The 17,327-nt window shown below is 36.4% G+C and overlaps 1 protein-coding gene across 2 annotated transcripts in view; it reads right to left on the reverse strand.

The window, feature by feature from the left end:
* The window catches only part of TEX9 (testis expressed 9), a 216,290-nt gene that overhangs the window by 39,538 nt on the left and 159,425 nt on the right, over positions 1–17,327 (reverse strand). For both annotated transcript variants that reach the window (XM_060294225.1, XM_030878773.2), the window contains 5 exons: positions 16,378–16,426; positions 14,937–15,019; positions 12,881–13,059; positions 9,856–9,938; positions 9,259–9,432 (listed from right to left, as the gene is read on the reverse strand). In XM_060294225.1, the coding sequence (XP_060150208.1) occupies positions 9,259–9,432; positions 9,856–9,938; positions 12,881–13,059; positions 14,937–15,019; positions 16,378–16,426 (568 nt within the window). The remainder of the gene's footprint in view (positions 1–9,258; positions 9,433–9,855; positions 9,939–12,880; positions 13,060–14,936; positions 15,020–16,377; positions 16,427–17,327) is intronic.

Here is a 17,327-nt window from a genome sequence, read left to right on the forward strand (position 1 = left end):
AAACCTTTAGCCAGATTCATTAAGAAAAAAAGGGAGAGGACCCAAATCAAAAAAAGTAGAATAAAAAAGAAGTTACAACGGACATGACAGAAATACAAACTATCACAAAAGACTACTACAAGCAACTATACGCCAATAAAATGGACAACCTAGAAGAAATGGACAAATTCTGAGAAGGTACAACCTTCCAAGAACAACCTTCCAAGACTGAACCCGGAAGAAATAGAAAACATAAACAAATCAATCTCAACTACTGAAATTGAAACTGTGATTAAAAATCTTCCAACAAACAAAAGTCCAGGACCAGATGGCTTCACAGGCAAACTCTATCAAACATTTAAAGAAGAGTTAACACCAATCCTTCTGAAACTCTCCCAAAAAATGGCAGAGGAAGAAACATTCTCAAGCTCATTCTATGAGGCCACCATCACCCTGATACCAAAACCAGACAAGGATGTCACAAAGAAAGAAAACTATAGGCCAATATCACTGATGAACATAGATGCAAAAATCCTCAACAAAATACTAGCAAACAGAATCCAACAGCACATTAAAAGGATCATACACCATGATCAAGTGGGGTTTATTCCAGGGATGTAAGGATTCGTCAACATATGTAAATCAATCAATGAGGTATACCACATTAACAAACTGAAGAATAAAAACAATATGATCATCTCAATAGATGCAGAGAAAGCTTTTGACAAAATTCAACACACATTTATGATGAAAAAATCTCTAGAAAGTGGGCACAGAGGGAACCTACCTCAACATAATAAAGGCCATATATGACAAATCCACACAAACATCAGTCTTAACAGTGAAAATCTGGAAGCATTTCCTCTGAGATCAGGAACAAGAAAAGGATGTCCACTCTCACCACTTTTATTCAACAAGATCAGGAACAAGACAAGGATGTCCACTTTCAACCACTTTTATTCCAATTTTGGAAGTCCTAGCCACGGCAATCAGAGAAGAAGAAGAAACAAAAGGAATTCAAATTGGAAAAGAAGAATTAAAACTGTCAGTTTGCACATGACGTGTTACTATACACAGAAAATCCTAAAGATACTACCAGAAAACTACTAGAGCTCATCAATGAATTCGGTAAAGTTGCAGGATACAAAATTAATACACAGAAATCTCTGGCACTCCTATACACTAACAATGAAAGATCAGAAAGAGAAATTAAAGAAAAATATCCCATTTACCATGGCATCCAAAAGAATAAAATACCTAGGAATAAACCTACCTAAGCAGGCAAAAGACCTGTACTCAGAAAACTATAAGATACTGATGAAAGAAATCAAAGATAGCACAAACAGATGGAGAGATATACCATGTTCTTGGATTGGAAGAATCAACATTGTCATTGATTCTTTACAGAGCATTTTTTACAGAATTAGAACAAATAATTTTAAAATTTGTATGGAAACACAAAAGACACCGAACGCCAAAGCAATGTTGAAAAAGGAAAACAGGGCTGTAGGAAACAGGCTCCCTCACTTGAGACTATATTACAAAGCCACACTAATCAAAACAGTATGGTACTAGCACAAAAACAGGAATATAGATCAAGGGACGATTGTTGCGTTCCTGGGAACACCCCATGGAGAGGGTTAGCCTAAGCAGTACCCTGGGGTTGTGCAACAGGTTGGGGGAACTTGTCCAACAGATCAAGATCAGTGCACAAAAGTATCGTTTATCCATGGCATGATGGAGATAAGCGAGTGAGCCTGCAGACTGATGTCTCCAATTATGGGTGAATGGATCGCTCTGGGTTGGATACTTTCACCTGCATTTACCTGGTCTGAGTTGTACCAAGAGACCAAGTTCTAGTTTCTTCCTAAGAATGGTAGGTTCAGGAAAGGTTGTTTTTCTAGATAATAGATCCTCTTTTCTTCTTTCGGGACCCAACCCTTAGCCACTCTCAGTCCATGTGACTCAGAGGGATGGACTTCATTTCCCACCCACCTCTGTTCCCATGTCCAGAGCTCAACACCCGACCAAAGCTTGTCCAGTGCTGAGTCTGCAAAGCTAAAGTAATTGGCTTGGGGACAAACTAATGGGAATCAACCTCAAGACTCCTGTTGGAGCTGTGGGGAAGCAGGGGCTCTCTTTGTTGGAGTTGTGATAGAAAGTCCAGAGATAAACCCACGCATCTATGGTCTCCTAAACTATAACAAAAGAGGCAAGAATATACAATGGACAAAAGACAGTCTCTTCAATAAGTGGTGCTGGGAAAACTGGACAGCTACATGTAAAAGAATGAAATTAGAACATTCTCTAACAACATACACAAAAATAAACTCAAAATGGATTAAACATCTAAATGTAAGACTGGATACCATAAAACTCTTAGAGGAAAACATAGGAAGAACACTCTTTGACATAAATCATAGCAAGATCTTTTTTGATTCACCTCCTAGAGTAATGAAAATAAAACCAAAAATAAACAAATGGGACCTAATTAAAATTAAAAGCTTTTGCACAGGGGCTTCCCTGGTGGCGCAGTGGTTGAGAGTCCGCCTGCCGATGCAGGGGACACGGGTTCGTACCCCAGTCTGGGAAGATCCCACATGCCACCGAGTGGCTGGGCCCGTGAGCCATGGCCGCTGAGCCTGCGTGTCCGGAGCCTGTGCTCCGCAATGGGAGAGGCCACAATGGTGAGAGGCCCACGAACCGCTAAAAAAAAAAAAAAAAAAAAAAAAAATCTTTTGCACAGCAAAGGAAACCATAAACAAAATGAAAAGACAACCCACAGAATGGGAGAAAATGGATGCAAATGAAGTGATGGACAAAAGATTAATCTCCAAAATAAACAAACAGCCCATGCAGCTCATTATCAAAAAAAAAACAACCCAATCAGAAAATGGGCAGATATAAACAGACATTTCACCAAGGAAGACATACAGATGGCCAAGAGGTACATGAAAAGATGCTCAACATCACTAATTAGTAGAGAAATACAAATCAAAAATACAGTGAGGTATCACTTCACATCAGTCAGTATGGCCATCAACAAAAAATGTACAAAAATAAATGCTGGGGAGGGTATGGTGAAAAGGAAACCCTCCTACACAGTTGGTGGGAAGGTAAATTAGTACATCCACTATGGAGAACAGTATGGAGGTTCCTTAAAAAATTAAAAATAGAGCTACCATATGATCTAGCAATCCCACTCTTGAGCATATATCCAGAGAAAACCATAATTTGAAAAGATATACATGTACTCCAATGTTCATTGCAGCACCATTTACAGCAGCCAGGACATGGCTAACTGTCTGTCGAAGGAGGAATGGATAAAGAAGATGTAATATACATATACAATGAAATATTACTCAGCCATAAGAAAGAACGAAATAATGCCATTTGCAGCAACATGGATGGACCTAGAGATTTTCATACTGAGTGAAGTAAGTCAGACAGAGAAAGACAAATATCATATGATATCGCTTACATATGGAATCTAAAAAAATGGTACAAATGAACCTATTTACAAAACAGAAATAGAGTCAGAGATGTAGAAAACAAACTTATGGTTATCAAGGGGGAGAGGGGGCAGGATGGATAAACTGGGAGATTGGGATTGACATATACACACTAGTATATATAAAATAGATAAGTAAGAAAAACCTACCATATAGCCCAGGGAACTCTACTCAATACTTTGTAATGACCTATATGGAATAGAATCTAAAAAAGAATGGATTTATGTATATGTATAACTGATTCACTTTGCTGTACAGCAGAAACTAACACAACATTGTAAATCAACTATAATCCACTAAAAATTAATTTTAAAAAAAGAGTAGAATAATTATAGTCTCACAGAAACACTGAGAACAAAACTGCAATTACTACACTAATGTTAGACAAAGTAGACTTTGGAACAAAGTATTATGAGAGATTTTTTAAAATAGTGTTTCACCATAAATGAGATGAAAAGACAACCTCAAAAGGGAGAACATATTTGCAAATGAAGCAACTGACAAAGGATTAATCTCCAAAATTTGCAAGCAGTTCATGCAGCTCAATATCAAAAAAACAAACAACCCAATCCAAAAATGGGCAGAAGACCTAAATCAACATTTCTCCAAAGAATATACACAGATTGCCAACAAACACATGAAAGAATGCTCAACATCACTAATCATTAGAGAAATGCAAATCAAAACTACAGTGAGGTATCACCTTACACCAGTCAGAATGGCCATCATCAAAAAAATCTACAAAAAAAAAAATCTACAAACAATAAATGCTGGAGAGGTGTGGAGAAAAGGGAACCCTCTTGCACTGTTGGTGGGAATGTAAATTGATACAGCCACTATGGAGAACAGTATGGAGGTTCCTTAAAAACTAAAAATAGAACTACCATATGACCCAGCAATCCCACTACTGGGCATATACCCTGAGAAAACCATAATTCCAAAAGAGTTCATGTACCACAATGTTCATTGCAGCACTACTTACAATAGCCAGGACATGGAAGCAACCTAAGTGTCCATCAACAGATGAATGGATAAAGAAGATGTGGCACATATATACAACAGAATATTACTCAGCCATAAAAAGAAACGAAATTGAGTTATTTGTAGTGAGGTGGATGGACCTAGAGTCTGTCATACAGACTGAAGTAACCGTATGCTAAGACGTATATATGGAATCTAAAAAAAAAAAAAAAAAAGGTCCTGATGAACCTAGGGGCAGGACAGAAATAAAGACGCAGACTTAGAGAATGGACTTGAGGACACAGGGAGGGGGACGTGTAAGCTGGGATGACGTGTGAGAGTAGCACTGACATATATACACTACCAAATGTAAAAGAGATAGCTAGTGGGAAGCAGCCACATAGCACAGGGAGATCAGCTCGGTGCTTTGTGACCACCTAGAGGGGTGGGATGGGGGGGTGGGAGGGAGACTCAAGAGGGAGCGGATATGGGGATATATGTATACATACAGCTGATTCACTTTGTTATATGGCAGAAGCTAACACACCAGTGTAAAGCAATTATACACCAATAAAGATGTTAAATAAAAGAAATATCAGGAAGGAAATTAGAAAATACTTTGAACTTAATGAAAATAAAAAGTCTCAAATTTTGTGGGATGCAGATAAAGCAGCACTTAGAAGAAAATTTATAGCTTTAAATGCTTATGTGAGAAAAGAAGTAGAAAATCAATTATCTAAACTTCTGCTTTAAGAATCCTGAAAAATAAGAGCAAATTAAGCCCAAATAAGTATGAAGGAAATGCTAAAGATGAGGTTAGAAATCAATAAACAGAAAACTGACAAACAGTACAGAAGAACTAACAAAGTCAAATGCTGAATCATTGAAAAGTTCAATGAAATTGATAAGTATGTAACTAGACTGATTAAGAATAAAACAGAGAAGAGACAAATTATTAATATCAAGACTGAAATGGGGTCATTATCACAGATATTAAAAATATAAATAAAAATATAATACATGAATATTATGTTCAAATTTATGCCAATAAATTTGACTTAGATGAGTTGGAAAAATTTCTTGAAAAACATAAATCACCAAAACTGACTCAAAAAGTTATGGAAAATCCAAATAGACTTATATACACTAATAAAATTCGTGGGCAGAGACTTCTCAAATAGGATGAAAAAAGCACAAAACCACACACTGTGTGGTTTCGAAAGACACTGTTAAGAAAATTTAAAAGCCAATTCAGATTGGGAGAAACTATTCACAATACATATTCTTTCTAGCAAAGAAACTATATAAGGAAGCATAAAGAACTCTTACTACAACCCAATGTTCTTAAATTGGGCAAAAAATTTGAACATACACTTAACAAAAGAAGATATATGAACAGCCAATAAGCATATGAAAACACGCTCGAGATCAATAGTTATCAGGGAAATACAAATAAGCCTATACTGAGATACTACTTCTACCCCTCTAGAGTGGCTAATACTAAAAAGACTGACAATATCAAGTGTTAAGTGAGGATATAGAGTAACTGGAACTCTCATACATTGCTATTGGGAATGAAAAATGGTACAATCACTTTAGAACATAGTTTGATAGTTTCTTAAAAAGTTAAACATATACTCTATATAATACTCAGAAGTTCTACTACTAGGTATTTAATCAACATCATGAATGATACTGAATGTGTCTACACAAAAACATGTATCTACACAAAAACTTGTACATGAAAATTCATAGTGGCTTTATTTTTTATATTCCAAAGCTGGAAAAAACTCAAATTCCCATCAACTGGTGAACACATGAAATGTGTAAATCCATAAATAAATACCACTCAGCAATACAAGGGAATGAATCACAAAACAAGCAACAACACTGATGAACGTCAACAACATTATGCTGAAGAAGACACATGCAAAGAAGTACATACTTAGGAATCCATCGATACGAAATTTTATAACAAGGAAAACAAATCTGTAGTAAAAGAATGCAAATCAGTGGCTGCCTGGGGCTATGATTAGACACTGGGGATTTATGGGGTAGAGACACAAAGGAAATTTGGGGGAGTGATAGAAAAATAAAATCCAAAGCTGGAGTAGAATGCTTTGTGGCCTCTCCCGTTGCGGAGCACAAGCTCCGGACGCACAGGCTCAGCGGCCATGGCTCACGGGCCTAGCCGCTCCGCGGCACGTGGGATCTTCCCAGACCGGGGCACAAACCAGTGTCCCCTACATCGGCAGGCAGACTCTCAACCACTGCGCCACCAGGGAAGCCCTCTGTTTTTATATTTTAAAAATGACTTCATCTGTTAGAATCAGCAGCTAAAATAAGTTAATATACATAACAATGTTTTAATAGTTGGTTTTTGCAGGTTTACAGAAGCAGCTACTTAAGCTCTGTTTTGCATTTCTGTGAACTGTACACTAGGTTTGTTTCTAGAGATATAAAAAATGAATTAGCAAGAAAGATTCAATCTTGAGTTTCACATAATCCAGGAGAGTTATGTTATGCCTCTCTGGCTGGTAGGTAGATAGGAATTCAAGCTGAGAAGCTCAGAGCCAGTGCAAATTTTCATAAAAATCTTCAGCTAGCCAGTGTATCATAATGCCCTAGTACATTCACTGTGAACTAAAAGTTTCAAATATTAATTCTAAATAACGAGATTTTAAAACAGCTGTGTGTTTAAGTCTATTTAATTCTGGGGAGTTGGAGAAAGAGTCTACGTGATTTACAGAGTCAGATAAACAGAGTTTGAATCCTGCTCTGCCATTCCTGTTTGACCTTAGGCAATTTGCTTATCCTCTCAGACTCAGTTTCCCTTTTGTAAAATGTGTTTTACCTGGCAGGTAACACTCAAAAAATGTTAGTTCTTTTTCTGCCCAAATGAAAGTAGAGTTATAATCAATGTGGTCCTTTGAGAATATTAATCTTTTGACAGGGTACAGAATACCGTGGATAAGAAAAAGAGAAAGGACATAAAATAACCAGTGAGAAGGATTCAGAAGTAAGATAATAATAGCCTGAACTAAGAAGTGGCAATGGGAATTGAAAAGAAGAGATGAATGAAAACATTTAGAAGAAAGAAAACACAGGATTGGGTATGAGAGCTAAGAACAAGAAAAGAATCAAAGATGCAGGCAAGTTATGTGGACTAGAGCAGTGACATGACCACAGCTTGGATGGATGATGACAAATGGTAAGGTGACAAATTAAAACAGTTGTTTCCCAGATATTACAGCTTGTTTTTTCTTAGACCACTTGCCTTTATTTCTTAGAGCAATAGAAACATAGTACAAACTATGTACGTAATTTTAAATTCCCTAGCAGTCACTTTAAGAAGAAATACTTAAAATAAATTTTATTACTGTATCTCACTTATCCCAGTATATCCAAAATATTATCATTTCAACATGTAAACATTAAAATATTAATGAGACTTTGCATCGTTTTTCGTATTTAATCTTCAAAATTTGATGTTGTTTTACACTTACAGCACGTTACAAGTTGGAATAGCCACATATGAGTGGCTACCATTTTTGACACCACAGGCTTAGACTATTAGATACTATAATTAATTTTTCTTTCCAGATGAGAAGGTCAACAAAATGTGGAATACCCATTCAATGTTACAGTCAACAATAAAAAGGAACAGACTACAACATGGATGAATCGCAAATGCATTATGCTAAGTGATTGGACTCAGGAAGCTACTATGTAATTCTATTTATATGACATTCTGGAAAAGGCCAAAATATAAGAATCAAAAACAGATCAGTGGTTGCCTGAGGTTGGGAGTAGGGAGAGGACTTGACTAAATTCACAGAGAAATTTTTTGGTATGATGAAAGTGCTCTGTATCTCAATTATGGTGATGGCTATGTGACTATGCATTTGTCAAAATTCATAATAGAACTGTATAGAGTCATCCCTCAGTATCCACAGGGGATTGATACCACCAATCTAACGTGTGTTGGTAGGATGTGGAGAAATTGGAACCCTTATATACTGCTGGTAGAAATGTAAAAATGGTATAGCTGGTTTGGAAAACAGCCTGCAGTTCCTCAAAAGGTTAAATGTAAGGTTATAATTTACCAATTCTACTCCTAGGTATATACCCAAGAAAAACAAAAACATATATCTACACAAAAACTTGTACATGAATGTTCACAGCAGCATTATCCAAAACAGCCCAAAAGTAGAAACAACCCAAATGTCCATCAACTGATAAACAGATAAATAAAATGTATTACATCCATATACTCTATAAAAAAGAATATTACTCTATAAAAAGCAATGGAGTGCTGATGCACGCTACAATGTTGATGAACCCTAAAAACAATACTTAAAGTGAAAAATGTTGGTTACTAAGTATCACATACTGTATGATTCTACATATACAGAAATGTCCAGAATAGGCAAATCTATCAAGACAGAAAATAAATGAGAAGTTGCCTAGGGCTGGAGGAGATTAGGGGAAGAGGCTAGAGGTACTGAGGCTAAAGGGTATGGGGTGACTTTTTGGGTGATGAAAATACTCTAAACTTGAGAGTGGTGATGGTTGTACAACTCTGTGAATACACTAAAAGCTACCAAATTGTATACAGGGTGAGATGTTTGTGAATTATATCTCAATAAACTTGTTAAAAAATACTCTCCTAATAATGGGGGAAGAGTTTTTAGTATACACTAACAAAATAACTAAACAATGAAAAGTGGTATCTATGCAAACATGTAACTTATATGTTTTTGTGCATCTTTGGCATTAGATTAGGAAAAAATAGCAAAATTATTACCCTTTCTACTGAAGACAACTGTTGCTGTAATCCATCACATTTCTTGCTTGCTTCTTCAAAAAGAGTTTTATACTTTTCTGTTTGAGACTGTTGCAAATTAATTGTCCGCTGCTGTCTCATACAATCTCCTTCAGAATTTTTCAGTTGAGACTTTAAATCCTGAATTTCATCCTCCTATACTTATGAAATTATAGATTATATGGAAAAACATACATGATTTGGTATCAAAACATAAAGCAGAAAACATAAAAGAGCTTCGTATGATCTTTGGTGAGATATTTACACCAATTTCACTAAGAAAAACGAGTTACATTCTATTTTCATCCTCAAAATGGAAGACAGATGTTTTATTTGCACTTAATAGCTTACACTTGTAAGTCTAATACACAGCATTCTAATTGCTGGCAAGTATTTAAAATTCTTCAGCTCTGTGAAAATTCAACATCTCAGAATAAAGTTCAGTATTTAAATTTCTGAATTTAAAAGTTAATTGTGAATTATACTTCAATGAAGCTATTTTTAAAATAAAATTGAAAACTACTCCTAAAATGACTTTGAATATTACAGCATTTATTCTGAAAGGTTTTAAAAACTTACCTTTTTATTGCATTCACATACAACATTATCCAATTCCTCCTGCATAACATGGAGTTTGGCCTTCAGAAATCTGATCTGTGCTTCTGTGTCAATTTAATAATAATATTTATTGTCTTTCACTGAATCTAAGATGCCATCAATTGTAAGACAGACTATTATTTTATGAGGGAAAAAAAGGCTCAAGATGGGGAGTCTAATAGTCTCTCTAATAGGAGATCCCTGTTTGGGAACACTCAAGACACTACATACCCCTAATGTAGAGGTAAATGAAAAATCCATCCAACAGAAAGGAACTGTTACACTGGAACCAAGTAAAGAAAGAAGAAAAAAACAAAAACTTTTCCTGAGAATCGAAACCACAAGCCAAGTACTCACATAAGTTTGCAGACTGAATTCATACTTACCCAGGTGGTTCGAAACACCTCAAACAGAACTTAAAGTGGTCTCAGATCGGTAATGCCCCCAGGTGTTTGGCAGAAGCAAACACAGGTCTAGCAAAACTCAACTTCAATCCCAGCCATTGTAATTATAAAATGCCACTGTCTGTAATACACATTCCAATTTCACAGATGTTAAAATGTAGTGACGTGTCTGAGAAGCAAAAAAACGCACTAATACCTTACTACCGAAGCTTTCTCCCACAAACCCCTCACGAACATCTACCTTTGGTATTGCTATCAAAAGTTCTTTATTCAATAATATCAGTAAATCTCTGAGGGTTTTAGGCCTATAAAAGTAAATAATGTAAAAACTGAACTTAGAACTCACTCATAATTCATTCAATCATTCATTAAAAAGATATACATCAGGACTTCCCTGGTGGCACAGTGGTTAAGAATCCGCCTGCCAATGCAGGGGACACGGGTTCAAGCCCTAGTCTGGGAAGATCCCACATGCCGCGGAGCAACTAAGCCTGTGTGCCACAACTACTGAGCCTGTGCTCTAGAGTCTGCAAACCACAACTACTGAGCCCACATGCCACAACTACTGAAGGCCACGTGCCTAGAGTCCGTGCTCCACGAGAGAAGCCACTGCAATGAGAAGCCCACGCACTGCAACGAAGAGTAGCCCCCACTCGCCGCAACTAGAGAAAGCCCGTGCCCAGAGGCAGACTGAATGCAGCCAAAAATAAATAAATTAAAAAAAAAAAAGATATACATCAAGTCTCTACTATGTTCCAGGCATAATACCGATATTACAAGACAAGGTTTGCCCTCATGGGACTTATCTTGAGTAAACACTCTGAATAGCCTCTGAAAGTTATTAGGACAAATTCCACAGAGCACAATAAATCTCCACACATACTTCCTGTTTCAAAGCTCTTCTTATGAAGTCCCCTGTGTTAATGGAGCCAATGAACAATGGTTGGCTCTAACCCCACCTAGCTTCTTCCAGCCTCAACTCTCCTTCTAGCTTCTCATGTAACTCCAGGTTAGCAGAGGACAGAAGGGAAACAATAAACTTAAAAGTGTGAGGTTTGCAGTAGTTGGTCTCTAGGGGGAAAGAAGGGAGAAGCAATGGGAGAGCATGACTTTTCGCATCTCTTTTTCTCCCCAACTCTAACCCCGGTAGTATCATCAAGGATTTGAGTGCTCTGTCTCTGTTGGTCCACAGCATTAACCTCCCCAACCATCCCACTCCAACTTTAGTCTTATAAAACACTCTGTCCTCCTAAACTACTTTTTTATTGTTTCCTCCCACACATAACCCAGCCATTCTAGGCAATCATGTGGAATAAGTGAAAACTCCCCTAAAAGGGGAGACACCTTGGCCAAAGATTCTGAAAAGGGAAGACAGGGATGCAAAGAGGTCATTCAGCAATAAGAATAAAAGCAGTAATTTAAGGTAGTCTGTGCTGGTTCCCATACTGGGAGGAGGACCTTTGTTAACAAGGCTATGGGTGACTGTAAACTGAGGAACAGCCAACATCTGACCATTGCATCCCTGAAGGTATCTTAACAGAGGCATGAAGGTTAACTCTTTGCTTCACTTACCTTCGTTCCTAACAATTAGCCCCAGAAAGCTTGGATAGGTCAGTAAACGTAATAAATGCATAAATGAATTAATCTGCGTTTATGACTAACTAGCATGTAGCACAATAATTACACATGTAAATCGTTGTGATTTTCACAGAATCAGAGAATTTTAAGGGTAAACTTCGTGATCATTTAATACAAACTGCTTCATTTTCAAGTGAAGAAATTGCTATTACAGAGAGGCTAAAGCAGTTTGTCTGAACCTACAATTAATTATAGTTCAGCATTAACTGTTCATATACACTCGACTGTCTTTTTTTAAATTTATAATAGCATAGGTGGCTCCTCATAAATTCAACAATTTTAGAGGCACTACTGGTAACTAACATGTTTCTGATGATCTAGACTAAGTATTATTTTTCTAGCGGTATGCAGAGAATGAATTTATAAGAAAGAAAATAATATTCATTAGAAAATTCATTATTTTACCTGATACTACATCAATAATTCATTTATCCTTTAACATGTGTTGACTTAACACACAATAAAGAGAATTCAGTAACATTAAATGGAAGGAATTCAAAGAAATATGGTTTTTAAAAATTTATTTCAATGTTTTAATTTTAAGCTATGGGGCATTTAACTTATTTGAAAAGTGGTCAATGAAACCAATACCAGAGAGTTCTTTTTTTTTTTTTTCTTTTCTCTCTCTTTTTTTTTTTTTTAGCCACACCACAGGGCTTGTGGGATCTTAGTTCCCCGACCTGGGATTGAACCCAAGGCCACGTCAGTAAAAGCATCAAGTCCTAACGACTGGACCACAAGGGAACTCCCCAGATAGTTCTTTTTAATTTTACTTTTTATAATGGAAAACATCAAACATATACAACAGTAGTGAGATGAGTTCAATGAAACCCTGGTCACCCATCATCCATTTTCAACAATTATTGACTCAAAACCAATTTTATTTCATTAAACAAATGCAAGACATCACTACATTTTCTAAATAATTGTGATATAAGGATAAAAATAAACAAAAAACGACCTACCTGTTCCAATGTCTTCACTAACACCACAAAAAATACCATCATCTATATAATCAGGTAAGCCTTCTTCTTCCAGTTGCCCTTCAATTTTGCTAATTGTTTTTGCAAGAGAAAAGTCTGAGAAATCCTCTGGAATGGCAACATCGCTGGCAGTTTGTACATCAGAGTATTTCAATTTTACTCTAAAAAAACCACATATAGGCACATTATATATTATATACATACAATAAAGAAGGAGATATGACTCCCAGATATGACCTTTATCCAAATAAAAAAGCAGATCAAAATTATTATAAATTTTATGATGAAATCTACAATTGATACTTTCAAGGACTATATTATAAGAGACTTAGTAGACTTTCAGTTTTTATGAATCACACAACCACTGAGCTAGAGGAGGCTTTATGAGGCCACTTAGACATGGCCAGTGTAAAATATTAATAAACAGAAGCCTCAATTTAACAGTCAGCGGACCAGAAGGGGGAGCTCTCACACCCTGAGACAACAGCAGAGCCCCGCTGTGTGAAGGAAGGCTCCTCTTCACTCCTGGCAACAAGTCAGGTAATGAAAAACCTTTGTTTACTCTAGCCCTCCCAACTTCCTTTTTCCTTCTATAAAAGAGTTCTCCTTGCCTTGCTGTGTGCAGACTTGCACGTGGCTCGCCATCATTTCAGACCCTGAAGTGCAATATTCTGCTGATCCCGAATAATCCCATTTTTTTGCTGGAGAATTATGTGTTCTAGGTCAACACTCCCAAACAAGTGAACATCAAAACTAAGAGTACTGAACTTGGCCTCCTAGGTGAAATCCAGCCTGTGGCTTTTAATTTTACATGCTGCTGGAGTAGAACTGTACAATTTGATATCACTCTAGTCATAATTCTGCAAACACTGAAGAATAATACCTCTTAAGAAAGAATTACAGAGTGAACAGTTCTTAGCTCAAACTCATTTTTCCACCTAAAAAAACATATTTTAAGCAGGATCAAAGTTTACCAAAAGTTGATTTTTTTTTTCTTTAATGAAGAGAGAAATATGAAATGAAAGTCACTTCTAATGGCGTTGAGGAATGGGCCAGGCCTAATCCATCAAGTTTGCTTCCAAAAGCCTTACTTTTAACCTTTTACTTACTTTAAAGCCTAACTTACTTTTAACACATAAGCAAATGCTTTAGAATTCTTTTGGAAAAAGAACCTTTTATTTAAAAAGTAAACTTGAAGTCTGAAAATAAGATAACCCTTTGCAGTTATGTATGTATATACAGTACTGATGTATGTACAGTACTTATGTATGTAACATATGTTCTCTTCTATCAATTTTAGTTTTATTCTTCCTTATCCTTTCACCCTATTTTTTGTCTCTTTTGTTCAAAAAACAAAAATTTTACTTAGCCAATTAAAAGACACAAGGATTAATAAGAATTCTTCTAGAATTATAATGCAATTATCAGTTTGGGTAAGCAATAGACATAAATTTAACAATTTACTGTGAATTAGAAGCTGGTTGGTACCATCCACTGCAGGTGTGACCCTCCTTTTCTAGAAGGTCTACTATCCTAAAGAACCTCTTGGGTCCCCTTTTTATGCTTAAAGTACTAAAAACAGTCTTGAATTCTTTCTCACCAAAAACAATAGAATGTAAATTATAACTATACTATAGTTTTATTGAGAGCATGCCAAAATCATTCTGTATCTCAATATATACAATATACAATAATGCATGGTGTTCAAAAAGTATAAGTCTATTTGAGAGAACTAGGCAGAGAAAGACATCTAGGTTCTAGTTTCTGATCAAAGAAAATATCTAGCTAAAAATAACGTTTAAAAAATTTGAAATGTGGCAATTTTGCTTAAGAGAACAATACAAAATGTTCATTAACTGTTGCAAGACATTTCTGATTAGAAGATGTTTTAAATTATTAAATGTGGAGAAGAAATACAGAGTACAATTTTGTATATTTTGGGTATAAAAAGATCTAGAGAAACAGATCTTATTAAGAACAATGATAGTATAAATTATAAAATTTCTTAAAAAGTAATACTTTAAAAACTGTACTATACCTTGAATTTGATTTCCTTCCTTTACTTGCAGAGTGTAATTTGTTTTGAACTTTGTTTATTGGATCAACGTTGTTGGTCTTTGGCTACATGAAAAGAATTTAAACGATTAATTAATTAGACTCTAATCACTTGCCAAGGAAGGCAACTGTGTAATACACAGAACTGCTAGATTGCTACACAGAAGAATTCCTATTTTCAGAGAATTAATCAAATTATATTTTAAGGAATCCAAAATTGTATACCTGGAAAAGACCTAGTTATTACTAGGACCAAGAGATTTAAAGACAAGAAAATGAGTCCCAAAGATTCAAGGATGTTCAACTAGTTAGTGGAATGTTAAACTGGATGTTCTGATTCACAGAATTTAATTCTCCTCACCAATTATTCTTCAGATAGGCCTCCACGCATACTATTCCTTAGGTCTAGATTCCCATGGGTAGGGAATTTGTACATCCCAGTGTGCCCAGCACCTGGACTAGTGATCTCTACACACTGTAAATATTTAAATAAATGAATAAACCTTCCCAATCACCTTCTTTGTATATGAATACTTTTCTTTCTCAGATCTTCTATCTAGTGAATTTGGGCTTTGGAGAGAAAACTTAATTTCACTTAGAATTTTTCCAATGTATCTCCAAATTGTTCAGTGAAGTTATGAGACAAAAAAGGACTCAATTCATTTTACAAGCAACATTTCATAAAGACATCCCTTCTGAATATCAAGGCTAATATTCTATTTCTAGCTGTTACTGGAAGGCGTGCTGTGGGCCCTAGGACCTGCTCCCTTCAAGCTAGTGGGAGGCTGGTGGGACTGGTTGCCTCTACCCCATAGGCCAGTGCACTGTCACAGGGTAGAGGCAACCAGGGGTGGGGGAAGGGTGCCCAGCCAGAATCAGCCGGAGTGCACCGGGTGAGCATCCTGGGTCTTGTAAACAACAGGCAAGCCTGGCAAATACGAAAGCATCTTCCAGGGCAGCGCGGGAAGCAGGCAGGTTGGGGCTGAAGTGCCCACAAGGGGAGCACGGAGAAGCCCAAGGAAAGGGGGTAGGAAGGAGGGAGAGGAAGCCGCTTGTGGGGTAGCAGGGATGCACATCCAGCTTCGTGAGCCCAAGGGGTGGGGTGCTTCTGGGGTTTGGGTTTCTTTTTCAGAGGGGCTGAGGCCGGCAGAGCTGGCCTGGGGAGCCCTTTGGGGGAGGGCCTGTCTGCCCCTTCTTTCCAGAAATGTTGCAGGAGTGACATGTGCCAGCTGCCCACTCATAGGCAGGGGCCCTGGAGTTCTTGTGACTCAGGAAAAGCATTTTAAAGAAAACACCCCCTACCCTACCTGCAATAAACACAATAAAAGTGAGAATAATAAATACCAAAAAAAGAGAGAAAAATCTAAAAAACAACCTAAATTCTACAGAATATAATCACATTCACAAAAAGTTTGATTTCTTACCTTAGTTTCTGAACGTAAATCAACTGTCCCTTCAGACAATAATGGATGCCTACAGAAAAAAAGTAAACACCATATGTTAATAAATGATACTAAACCGAGACATATTAAAACTAATTATTAATTAATTGTAGTTTGGATCTCAGTGAAATTACATACCATCTGTAAGTCCTTAGGCAATCTACTGAACTTCTCTAAGCTTCAGTTTCCTCATTTTTTAAAATGAGAATTAAATGAGATAAAATAGGTAAAAGGTTTACATTGTGTCTGACTGGTATAAGCCCCCAATTATTAGTATTTTATAACTTACCTTATTCTTCAAATTATAGATTTCTAATACTTACACGTAAAAAAAATTATATAATAACAGATCCACATACACTCTCCAAGAAAAATGGCATTCTCCCGATTTCAAGCTATTATACAAAGCTATAGTAATCAAAACAGTATGGTATAGGCATGAAAACAGACACATAGATCAATGGAGCAGAATACAGAGCCCAGAAATAAACTCACTCATATAAGCTCAATTAATTTATGACAAAGGAGCCAAGAATATACAAAGGGGAAAAGATAGTTTCTTCAGTAAATAGTGCTGGGAAAAATGGACAGACACGTGTAAAAAAAAAGAAAGTGGACTGTTATCTTACATCATACACAAAAGTAAACTCAAATGGATTAAACATTTGAATGTAAAACCTGAAACCATAAAGCTCCTAAAAGAAAAATATAGGTGGCTAGCTCCTTGACATCAGTCTTAGTGATTATTTTTTTGGATTTGACACCAAAACCAATGGCAACAAAAGCAAAAATAAACACATGGGACTACATCAAACTAAAAAGCTTCTGGAAAAAAAAAAAAAAAAAAAGCTTCTGCACAGCAAAGGAAAGCACCAACAAGACTAAAGGTAACTTACTGAATGGGACAAAATATTTGAAAATCATGTATCTGA

The sequence above is a fragment of the Globicephala melas genome, chromosome 2 (genome assembly GCF_963455315.2).
Source record: "Globicephala melas chromosome 2, mGloMel1.2, whole genome shotgun sequence".
Lineage (NCBI taxonomy): Eukaryota > Metazoa > Chordata > Mammalia > Artiodactyla > Delphinidae > Globicephala > Globicephala melas.